The sequence below is a fragment of the Chamaea fasciata genome, unplaced genomic scaffold (genome assembly GCF_029207755.1).
Source record: "Chamaea fasciata isolate MVZ Bird 193981 ecotype frontalis unplaced genomic scaffold, bChaFas1.0.hap1 SCAF_13, whole genome shotgun sequence".
NCBI lineage: Eukaryota > Metazoa > Chordata > Aves > Passeriformes > Sylviidae > Chamaea > Chamaea fasciata.
Window position 1 is genome coordinate 5,087,747 of NW_027094098.1, and position 12,271 is coordinate 5,100,017.

The following is a 12,271-nucleotide window of genomic DNA, read 5'->3' on the forward strand; positions in this document are numbered from 1 at the left end:
ATACTCTCCTTTTTTTGTTGTTTTCGATGCTTTAAAACAAGATGTTCTAACGGAGAGGATTTAAACAGAAATACAACCAAAAGTTTACAAAAAAAACAAAATTGAAAAGAGGTTGACTTTGCCTGAAAATCTGAACAGGTGTTTCACTGGAGCTTCTAAAACCACAAGTTGAGCAGGGGATGGAGTGGTGATACCTGACCACACTCACACAAACATTTCTTCTAAAACTTCCCACGACTGTAGTTGCTTTGGTTGTGTTCTATGCCAGCAGAAGCCTTTTCCAAGGTTTGACACACTTCACACACCCAGACCATTTGGAGAGAAATTGCCAACTTTTCCCACCCTGGAGACCCTGCAGATAGAGGTTACTGAGAAAAGGTGACTGATTTGACAGGTCCCTAAAGAGTAATTCAGAGTTTTCAGAGGTTCAGAACTGGAAAGGCAGTGATAAAGAAAATTTGCAATTGAGGTTATTAAACAAAAAAAAACAAACCTGCAATCCCAGAAAATTCAATGAGTGCCCTTGGAGCCAGTCCTGGAGCACGAGGAGGAGGAGGAGGAGGAGGAGGAGGAGAAGGAGGAGGAGGAGGAGGAGGAGGAGGAGGAGGAGGAGGAGGAGAAGGAGAAGGAGAAGGAGAAGGAGAAGGAGAAGGAGAAGGAGAAGGAGAAGGAGAAGGAGAAGGAGAAGGAGAAGGAGAAGGAGAAGGAGAAGGAGAAGGAGAAGGAGAAGGAGAAGGAGAAGGAGAAGGAGAAGGAGAAGGAGAAGGAGAAGGAGAAGGAGAAGGAGAAGGAGAAGGAGAAGGAGAAGGAGAAGGAGAAGGAGAAGGAGAAGGAGAAGGAGAAGGAGAAGGAGAAGGAGAAGGAGAAGGAGGAGACATGGCCAAAGGAGATAGGGAAGATTTGTAGAGCTCAGCCACAAAATCCCCTCATAAACTGCAGTTGTTTATTGCTTTCATTCCATTTCTCACCTCCATTCCTTTGTGCTGCAAAGCGTTAAGGGCTGAGCAATCAGCTAAGTAAAAGATTAAAATTCTGTCATAATGTCTTACAGCAGAAGGCATCAAAAAGTTCTCCCAATTTTAGCATGGCTCTACAAAAGCAGTTTGGCAGTGCACATCTCTGTGCCAAGGAAATGTGTCCTGGACTGTGTTTTTCATTTAATTTTCACCCCAAAGGATGGGATGAAATTCCCCCTGAATGCACATCCAAAAACACCTTCAATATGAACCCCACTAGGGACAGACAGGAGATGGGATTTCTGAGGCAAATTCTTGACTAAAATGTTTACATGGATGTATTCAAAGCTGCAGGAAATGAGGATAATCCCCATTTAGAATATACATTCCATATTTTCTGCTTATTAATTATCCACAAACTGAAACAAGAGGAGCAGCATCTCCTGGAGAGAAAAGGCAGAACTTGTGCAAAACAGAAATAAATTGAAATTACTTGTTTAAATGCTACTTTCCTAATAGGAGAGATATAAGTAGGTGTTTATATATATACATGAAAATATGCATATATGCAAAGTGCCTTCCTGTTCAGAAAGGTATTTCTGGTTTGTTTCTGTGCTTAAACCAGGTGGTAATTTTTCATTCTAATTCAAGCCCACCAACAGAGAGGAACTGTAAGCACAGGCAGACTTTGGGATGTAGTTCAGTTTGTCTCAACTCCAACTGTAAAATAATCCTGATCCAGAAATACTTCATATTTAAGAAGTCACATCATAAAGATTCTGCAGATTTGAATGCCAACTAGTAGCTTAAAGCTGCCAAATTAAAAATTATTTTTAAATTACAACGAGATAAGAAAAAATTCAACATTCCTATATTTATATTATTTTATTTTATTTCATAAGCTATTTACTTTTGACAATAAAAATGCTTTCAGAACCTTTTGGTTCCCACTGATTTGAGGGAATTTTGATTTATGTTTTTTCAAAAACGAGATCAGTATTATTAAGATAGTATCTTGGCTCCCTTTGTCAGCTTCAGTGCAATATTTGCATTTCCTGTACTACTGCCATGCTGCTCAAATTTCAAATTCCCATTGAAAGGAATTCCCATTTGTGAGTAAGTCTCCACAAACAGCTATTCTTCCCTGGTATTTGTAATCAAGCTGTCTTCAAGTAGACAAAATATGGCTGGAAATAAAACACCACAAATTGGTCTTTACATCCTTGTAAAACACAAAACGCAGGGTTGTGTTTAAACTCTTACAAGAGACACCCTGGTTACACACCAGGAATTAATGTCCCAGTGCAGGGACACTCAGATTATCCAGGGCATACAAAGAATTTCCATCACTGGAACCCTTAAAGGTAAATCTGATAAATGTCTGCCAGGGAAGGTTGAAGGATGCTCCCTGTGACCCCACATCACACAGGACTCCCATCCATTCATCCCATGGAGGAGCCCCCAACCTAAATTTGTCCCTCCTTTGGAAAATGACGCAGAAGCAAAAGTGTTTCAGGAATTTAGGAGTGTCTCAAGAGAATGATGACCCAAAGAGGCACAATCTTCCCCCCATGAGCTCAACCAATTAGCATTCAAATTTGCAGAATCATTACGATCTGACTTCTTAAATACGAAGTATTTCAAGTCGGAGTTGAGAAAGTACAAAGTACAGGCGACAATTACAGTTGGGGCACACAGCACACACATCCCAACCTGTCCTGCTCTCTGCTCCTCCATACTTAGACCTTGCACTGAAGTAAGATTTACAGCAGGAATTTAAAAAATCAAATTCTTACAAGATCTGAGTTTCTTTAGCCAAACAGACTGGGGTAATGTCTCTAGAAGCCATATGCTGCTTCACCTCATCCATGCTTTGGGAGGAAGGAGGTAAAAGGGGGGTTTCTGGCAGAACAAACTGTTTTTAAGAGGGCAAATACTTCCATTTCTCCTGTTTTCCAGGCTGCCAACTGCTTCGTCCCCTTGGTGCTGACAGACTGTTTGGACGGGTTTAAAAAAATCCTTGGGGGATCTCGCGGTTTAGTTTTTATGATGAATGAGAAAAGAATTGGAGTGCGTGCAGCAACACTCCTTAAAAGTTGCGTTTTCCTAATTCTGACAACAGTCCACGCTTTTGAGATTTATCTATTTTTTTAATGGAAAAATGCTATTTTCTAATAGCTCGGCTTCTCTTGAGAATGCTTCTCCCTGGGCAGCACAATAAAACCCTCTGGTGCAGCGACAGCTGGATCAGTGTGATTTGTTTAGCAGCAAAGATGATGAAGGATTCCTATTAGGACACATCAGCTTTTAAGGCTCTGTGGCCCTTCTACACCCTGATATCCATGATTTTCCATTGATTTCTTATTGTTCAGTGCCTGGAGAACATTATATAACACTCTCCACGCAGACATACAGAATGAGACAAGCTGGGAGACGTTCACCACTTGTTGTTTTCAGCATCTGCAGCAAAGTTCTGCCAATATTTCCAGTTCTTGTTGGGGATTGTTTGCTTTGTACTGACACAGACCATGAAATGGGGTGAAATTTAGGCTTCAAAACACTGCAAAATGTTAAAATGAATTAATTTCGGCTCACTTTCTTTTGAAAAGCCTTCAGGTTTTCTCCAATGCATTTTGTTTAATAGAGAAGATTGAAGAGATTTTCAGCGTCCCAAAAAATTTCACTTTTTTGGTTAAAGTGCATACACACAAATTGTGGAGTCCGTTTTTCATTCTGATAACCTCATAACTGGGAGGGCCGGCAAAAGACTTACAGTTGTTTATTTCTCTGTGCTGCTAGGATTTTAGGAGGGTTGCAAAATAACATCAACATTGGCCTTACACACTAGATTTTGTGCTGCCTACATTTGTGCATTTTTAATGCAATCTAGGTTATCACATGTAAAATGCTCTAAAAAAAAAGATTAAGATGTAAAGCTGCCACAAAAGACTAGAAAATTAACTTTGTTCAGCTGACTCATTTCTGACATTTCTGAGTTTTTCACTCATTAATCGAATTGATTAACTGCATATTAATGAAACTCGGGGTGACAGATTTTTAGAGACAGGGAGATGCATATAACGTTTTCCTGTGGAAAATATTCTGGGATCTGGAATGGGCCCTGCAAGACCCTCAGGATGGAAAAGTCTGGCAAAGGATTTAAAAAATGAATGTGCTCCATTACGCATTCAGTAGCCCTCCTGAATTAAAATGCTAAGGGAAATGTAGGCGGGGCTGAAAAGGTGAAGACGAGGTAAAAAACTGATAAATGCTGCATTAAAACATGGAGTTTCTATTCAATTGTGCCTCACTACGAAGTAAAGGAACCTAATTCCTCAGAGAATGGCACCAGACATTCATGTGGCAATTTAGCTCAGGTTACTTTTAATTCAGTTTAATTAAATTTGGTTCAAGTTCCTCAGCGATCAGTGCTTTCCCTTTTTCAAACCAACTGTTTACTCCCCTGGGCCATTTAAGCTGAGGGGCACAGGAGAATTCCTTGTTCCAACCAACCCTTGAGCCGCTGCTCATTTCTGCGACTAAAACAACACAAACCGCCGGAAAGCCAAACCCAATAAAACCCCGACACGCCTGCACTTGGCAGGAGCTGAACGCTCTCCCCAGAGGATTTCACAGCTCCCAGGGCCATTTCCCAGAGCAGATGAGGTGGCAGAGCTCCTGCAGAGCCCATCCTGCCGTGCCTGGCGGGTCCCAGGGTCACCTCCTGCCCCAGCGACACCTGCGTGCCGCTCCCCAGCCAAGCCGCCGTTGTGCACGCGGAATTCTATTTCCAGGTTTCTCCCACCCGGCATCTGCTGTATTTGTACAATCTAAGAACGAGATGACTTCATCACAGAGATGGGGAAGGTTTCTAGAATCCCCAGGAAAAAAAAAAAAATTAAAAAAAAAATCCATCACCAGGCCCAGGCCCATTTCCTGAGACATGACGCTTCTTGGAAAGGGAATAGGAGAAGTTTTTTTTTTGATCTGGGCAAGAAGTGTGAGGAAGAAAAAATGTTGCCGGGAGAGTGGGAAGAAAATTGTTGAGAATTGGCTAGGGAATGAGTGAGAAATTCCGAAGATCACCTACCTGAAATTACTGAAATGAGCGCAGTTCTGCCACAGTTATTGGCAAAGAAAGTTAAGGGAACAAAATCACAGTTTAAAACCTGGGGGGGGGGGGGGGGGAAAAGAAGAATTTTATCCAATCTTCGGTCAAGCAGTCCTGACATACATGGCAACACAGAAAGGGGCTTTTCCTGCCTGTTTCACCTTCCCTGAAACCCTGAAATTCCCTTTAGCAGCCTAACGCAGGAAAACCACAAAATGACCTAAGGAAAGGCGAGACCTGGAACCACAAAACGACACAGCCACAATAACAACATTTTGAAGTGTTTTGAGGGAGCAACGGCTTAATTTCACGTGATTCCAAAGGGTTTTAATTTTTTTTTCGGGATACCCACACTGAGTGCTGGGACATTGGGACAGACATCACATCTCTAAAACAGGACATTGCACTTGAGTCTAGCACGCACACTACTGCAGCTATTCTGCTCCAGCAGAATTCCAAGGTAGGGAATTTGCATGGAGGAGAATTAGACTATCCACACTGATGGGAATTTTTTTTTAAATGTACATCAGCACAAACTGCACAGAAATTCAAGCTAGCTGGTGTTACATTCAGCATTTTCACTCCTAACTACGAAAAAGAAGCTTGTTGCCAATTACTCTATATGTTTTCATACCTAGATATTCTTTTTTATAAGTATTCTTTCTAATAATAAAGTTTTTACTTTTTTTCACTTTCTCCTGGAGATACTCAAACTAACAGCTGATAAAATCTTCCTCACTGGGACTTATTTCCAGACCTGCCCAAAGAGATGAAATGCCAAGAGACACATTTTGAGCTGTACTCCACAGCCAGGAACCTGGGAGAAGATGGGAACAGCTCAGCACATCCACACCCACGCAAGAGATCTGGACAAGGAGATGGGGAAGTCGTTTGTTTGGTTTTGGGGTTTTTCTGACTGATTTTTACAGTTTTTTAATCTAAAAACCCCCTCGGCTGCCTTGGCTTCTACAGGGAGGATCTTTCCTGCTGCCTGGTGACTCTGGCGCTGCTGGCAGGTTGGCTCCTGACTTCTCTGGCTGTTTGGGCCCTGCTGTCCATCCCATCCGTGCAGGGATTTGACATTCCCACAACAGTTGTGCCACGAGTCCGAGCGAGCGTGGCCTCCATGGGGAGGCTCAGCACAGAAAGAGGAGCTGTGTGTGGAGCACCTGCACCTTCTCTCCAGTTTCTGGATGTCCTTTCTGGTTTAAATCTCCACTGAGCAACGTGGCACATTGTAAAAATGATAAGAAAACACCTGAGTGGTGAACCCCATGAAATAAAGTCTCTTTTAGGTCATGAGAGGCCAGCAGGAGTTCCAGCTCCAGTCCTGGGCAGCAGCAGCAGCATCATAAAGCCACCAGCAGCAAGTGCCTTGGGAGGCCCAAATTTCAGGCAACCCTGTTCTGAAATTCCTGTAATTTTTCAACTTGTTTCATGAGTAAGGGGAAGGGTAACCCAGCTGAGCAGCATGGAGCAGCGGAACTGATCATTTAACCTCGTTTTCAACACAGACTTTTGCCTTGGGAATATAAACAGAAGCTGCCCAAAACAGAAAGACTTTTCCTTTTTATTCCACCTTTAAGCTGCAAAAAGCTGTACACTGGGAAAACAGACATCCTGCCTGGGGCCTCCTGGCAAACACTGGGATGTTAAGTCATCTCACCTCGGGCTGCCTTCTCCCCCCTCTGCAATCCAGAGAAGGAAAGAGAATTCAAGGAACAGTTAAAAGGTTTGTTACACTCCTGTAAACAGCAGATGATTGTCAAGGCTTGACATCAGCAGTTTTTGCAAGGGGATAATAAGATCCACATGTGATGCAGGGGCTGAAGATAGAAACGAGGAGGAGGACTGGAGAGGGCTCAGAAAGGGCTGCTGGAGGTGCTCGCAGACGGCTCTGGGGATTTTTGACCAGTTCACATAGATGGGGATGGAGAAGGCACCAAAGCAGCAGAATCCTGCTGGGGGCCAGGGGGAAAACAGCTCCAGAAAGGGACAGAGCTGCAAAGGACCATTAGGGCATTTCTGCCAGAAGTGACTGCTCTGAGGGAAAAGAGTGAGGAAAACACCAAAGCAAACCAGCCAAACAAATAAAAAACCTGAAAAAGCCACAAACAACAAAATAAAATAAAATAAAATAAAACAACCAAAAATCCAGCAAATGACCAGGTAGAGGAGGAGATTCTTGGATTTCTACAGCCACAATAAGACAGATATTTGGGAATGGCCAAGAGAAGCCCTGCCATTTCCCCATTCCCTTGCTGGATTTCTGATCCAAGCACTCTTTCCTAAAGGTTGTCCTGTTTCCTCAAGCAGTGTAATGGTTCGAGTCCATTGCTTGCTCTCATGAAGCAGCTCTTTCTACTCATACATTGTCTTTAAAACAGGACAGGGCATTTCTTTACAAACTGTACATAAAAATCATTTCACTGTATCCTGATACACAAAGACAAACATTTCAATTGTAGTGCCGGACTACCTCTTATCTACATTACAAAAAAATTAAAATGAAGCCAGGATCTCACACGTTCATCAAACCCTCTGATATATCAGACCCCCTACTCTGCATGGCCAGGGAGCACTCTGCAGTCCACAAACCCCAGGCACAGAAGGGATTTTTCTGAGGAACAAAGTATTTTTACCTTGCCCCAGCCACAGTTTTGCACTTTTTTGAAAGGAGAGAGCAAACTGATTCCGTGTGGCTCAGTAATGAATGCAGTAATTGCCACGGGGCTGACAATAATTTATGCAGAAGTTCTCAATTGCTTCTAATGGCCTGTCAGATGGTGAAAGGGAATGCAGAGCAGATCATCAAAACAACTCCTGAGAACGACATTCTTGAAACCTCCACTCATGCCAACGAATATGAAAAGAAAGGACTAGAGTGGCTTCTGGAGAAGCAATAAAACTGCATTATCCAGGGATTTCTCCAGATCAGATTTCCTGGTTGCACCAGAAATCGAAATAATGTTCTCCAAGACTCACCCAGATCTGAAATGAAGATGTGAACACTCACATCCCTGAGGCTCCACCCTTACACAAGGCTCCTGGGCAGTCCATGCACTCTAATATTTGTTGGAAATGTGGATTTTATCCTGCATTTCTCCTTCAAAAGCCTCAGGAGAAATATATTTTGCACTTCAACTGCAGAAAGCATTTTAATGCTAATTCTGTTACAGTATCAAAAGTTACAAGTGGGTTTCAAGAGTCAAGAAAAGAAAGAGTTATAGTAATTTTTAAAAATAGAAATGAGTTCCATTTATTATATTAACCAGTAAAACCATTGGTAGATAAAAGTTTAGGATATGTGAGACCAGATATAAATATATTAAATAAAGGCAGATAAATGCTCGATTAGATACTCGAGTGGTGTTTCCCTGACATTGTGTCCCAAAGGCTCTTGTTTCCATATAGTCCTTTAATCCTCCAAAGCAAGACTGTCACTTCTAGGGGTTGACAACTTTTCAAGTGACTCCAAGCAAGAAGTCAATGAGTTTGGAACATTGGCAGTGATGACTCAACAAATCAGTCTGGAAAGAACAGTCCTGTTAATCCATTTTGAAAATGAAAATACATTTCACTTGGAAAAACAACAGAAAAAATGAGAATTTAAAAGAGGAGGTGAGATCAAGGATAGAGAACATGTGCCAGCTCTCCTTTCTAACACCGGGCTGTACTTTTAAAAGTAAATATATTATTTTCATGGGGAAATAAAAAAAAAAAATTAAAAAAAAAAACACCACCACAAACATAAAAGTTGCAAACAAGTGTATATTTCAATGAAATTTTCATTTTGATGAGAGTCAAGAAAGGAAAATACTGAAGACAAACCCATTGAAATCAATTTCAAGTGTGATAACTCCCCACTTCACCAAGGCAAAATCAAGCTTAGTATGTCAATTTTCCAGTGTTTGGGACTCTTTTAAAAGGTCATCCACCAATAAACTAAAGGTATCCTCAGCAACAATTTATTATATACTAATTTTAAAATTAAAAGTCATTATTTATACAACTGCTCAAAGAAAGACTTCCAAAAAAATGTGGAAGACCTTTACAATGCATTCAAAAAATTCATTACAAGATATTCACTAATTTGTTTCTTCTTGTGTAAACCAGGGCAAACCTTTCAAGAAAACAATTCTTAAAGCAGGGAAAACAGTGAGTATTGAATAAAATGCTGTGCTGTGGGAAAACACAAACACATTTTCCCAGGCTGGGCTGCTGAGCTTTCCAGACTCCCTCACAATCTCAGCCGGCTCCTGTCTTCCCATGGGAAAAGAAACATTTCAAATGAAGGATCAAAATAATAACAATTTGAAAAAGAAAGAAACAAGCCACATCTCCCCTCTTCCTAAAACCTGGAGAAATGATGCTTTCAACATTCCTTTCTCCCTAAATGAAATAAAAGAGGGCACTCTGCACGTTTAGTCTAAGCTAAATCCTAAATTTGCAAAGAATCTCTCATGGTTCATAATGTCCCCAAGGCATCCCACCAGTTTTATGAGGAAATTCCAATAAATAACATTTTCTTCAGTTAAAAAAAAAAAAAACAAACCGAAATGACTCCTTTATCTTTTCATGCCTAAATCGAGCACCTGCTGAATCAATAGCCAGATATTCAAAATCCAGTGAGAAAGCAATGAAAAATTCCCAATTATTTATAAAAGGAATTAAAGAATCCCAAGCATGACCCAATGGCTGGGCATGGCTACGTGCTGATTGTGCTGCTGAATGGGAAGGGAAGGAGGAAGGGGCTGCAAGGAAAGCAGCCAAAGGAAACTACAGCAAATGTAAAAAGCGTTTCAGGGCTATATTTAGAGGAAGACATTCTTCCTACATTTGCCAAGCTGCTCACGTCATTTCACACAGCATGTTTGATCCAGCTTTAGAAGTCTGGGAGGGAGCAGGAGAGGGGGAGGAGGAAAAAAATCTGGATCAGCTGCCAGAAATGGAAATCTTGCATTTATGGAGAGGAACAAATATTTTAAGCATGTGAATTCAAGAGTGCTTTCCAAAGAGGGGAGGAGGGGGAAAAGCAAAAAAAGGAGGGGGCAAGGCAGGGTGGTAAAACTTCCTGCAGCCAAAATGGCTCTGCAGAATATGGAGAATATTTATCGGTAACAAGACTTTGCTCTAATAGTCCCTTTGGAGCCAGGCTCACGAGCCTGAGCAGCACCACTGAAAATACTAAAATGTGTGAATCTAGCTGAGTTCAAGCCTTCATCTGCTGTAAACGGGAGGCTTGTCCGTGTTTCTGCACTGGGATCCAGCAGTTACATAAGCAATTACATATTTCTCATCCATAATATGTGATAAACAACCACAAAAGATGAATCAAACACGCTCCAAATGCAGGCTCAAAGGTGAAAACAGTATCATAACCACGCCAGTTTCACAAGAATGTCATGATTTTCCTTTAACTCGCACGTCATGAGGTTCAAGATTTGCATAAAGAAACGTCAGGATGAAAAGAAAAATATGTCAGGACCAGATGTGATGGGATCAGGAACAAACTACGTGGAAATTTCCTGTTAGTGACCCTTCTGGAAGGTAGGAATGGAATGAATTTGAGATTTAAGACATGCTTTGCTTAAACTGAGATGACTTCTGTGAAAAGTTTTTACCTTCATTCCCTTCTCCAGGTGGCTGATAAAACGAAAGCCCCAAAGATATGATGGCTGCAATTTCCAAGATTATAAGAGTCACGTCCTGCAACGCTTCCCAAACTAGCTGTATGAATGTTTTTGGCTTCTTTGGAGGTATAAAATTTTTTCCAAAAATAAGCTTTCTTTTTTCTAGGTCTGCAGCAGTGCCGGCTAATCCTGTAAAGAAAATAAAACGAAATAAAAACAGGTCAAATTGCTGTGAAATAAGAAAATGCATTCCTATAATTTGCTTCTCCAAGAAAAATTCCAAGCTGCAGCACCTCTGGCATATTAACAAACATAAATATGACACTTAAATTGTGCTTTCACAAGAGGAATTGTCCTGATATCCTGAACAGAATTCTCACAAGCTCCATTTAGTACTAAAACCTGCCAGGTTTAATCATTAAAAAGTCTTTGAATTCAGAGGGTTATATTAATAAGACCTATGCAGGTGCATATACACAAGCAACGACTTCTGAAAATACATCCTAAAGCACAAAGAAATTATTTTTAGGGATGAAGCTGGAACAGCTGATGGAAGCTTTTGGTAATACCTGTAGCAGATCACACAAATCTTTGTTCTGAATGCAAAGGATAAATCAATAAAGCTTCTCTTGTGCTACTTCAAAGCAACCTCTGGCTGCAAATGGACTTCAGCACATCCCTGGAATGAGCTGCATCATATTTTTGTCACAGGAAAAAGGAAAAGTGACAAGTTAAACATGCAAAGGAAGGCAAAAGGAAACAATGTGGCTCCATGTATTTTACATGACACTTCAATTGAAGAGCATTTCAGTTTAAGGCCACAGGATAACAATGGGTGTGGTTGTGCCAAACAATCCACTGGAGTGCTTTTTTCTCTCCTTTTTAATGATATTAAAGGATGCACGTCTGATGCCTTTCCAAAAAAAAAAAAAAAACAAAGCAAAACAAAACAGGCTGGCAAGCATCAGGGTAAAATAACTGAGCCCAAATATCCCTTTGGGCAGTATAAAAAACTGCAAGAAGTGTTCTATCTTCCTGCCAAACTGTACCTGGTATCATGGAGTTGGTTAGCTTGGAAAGGTCCTTTAGGATCATCATGTCCAACTGTTCCCAATCCCACCACCAACCCCTGTCCTCAAGTGCCATATCCCCACATCTTTTAAATCCCTCCGGGGGTGGTGACTCCACCACTTCCCTCTTCCAACCCTAGTCAACCCTTCCCACGGAGAAATGTTTCCTAAAATTCAATTTACACCTCCTTTGGTGCACCTGGAGGCTGTAACCTCTTGTCTTATTTAGAGAAGAGACCAACCTAGCTGGAGCATTTACCATTTATTTATGGTTATTTATGATTATTTATGGCTATTTATGGCTATCCATCCTTACATGACACCAGGAAAACACCGGAGCTGACCTTGGGGGAAGGGAAAGGTGCCTGTGAGGATTCCTGGGCTCAGGTGATTCAGGGCAAATCCCTGCCTCCCCCAAAGCATGTGGGAAATACTAAAGGTGAGAAGGCTCTTAGAAAACAGGCCCCAGAAACAGAAAGGGCAGAAGAATTTAGAATCAGC

General features: G+C 41.4%; 1 protein-coding gene across 16 annotated transcripts in view; it reads right to left on the reverse strand.

Moving 5' to 3' along the window:
- Positions 1 to 12,271, reverse strand: part of ATP2B2 (ATPase plasma membrane Ca2+ transporting 2) — a 389,757-nt gene that overhangs the window by 98,554 nt on the left and 278,932 nt on the right. For all 16 annotated transcript variants that reach the window (XM_066195263.1, XM_066195274.1, XM_066195265.1 and 13 more), the window contains one exon: positions 10,692 to 10,889. In XM_066195263.1, the coding sequence (XP_066051360.1) occupies positions 10,692 to 10,889 (198 nt within the window). The remainder of the gene's footprint in view (positions 1 to 10,691; positions 10,890 to 12,271) is intronic.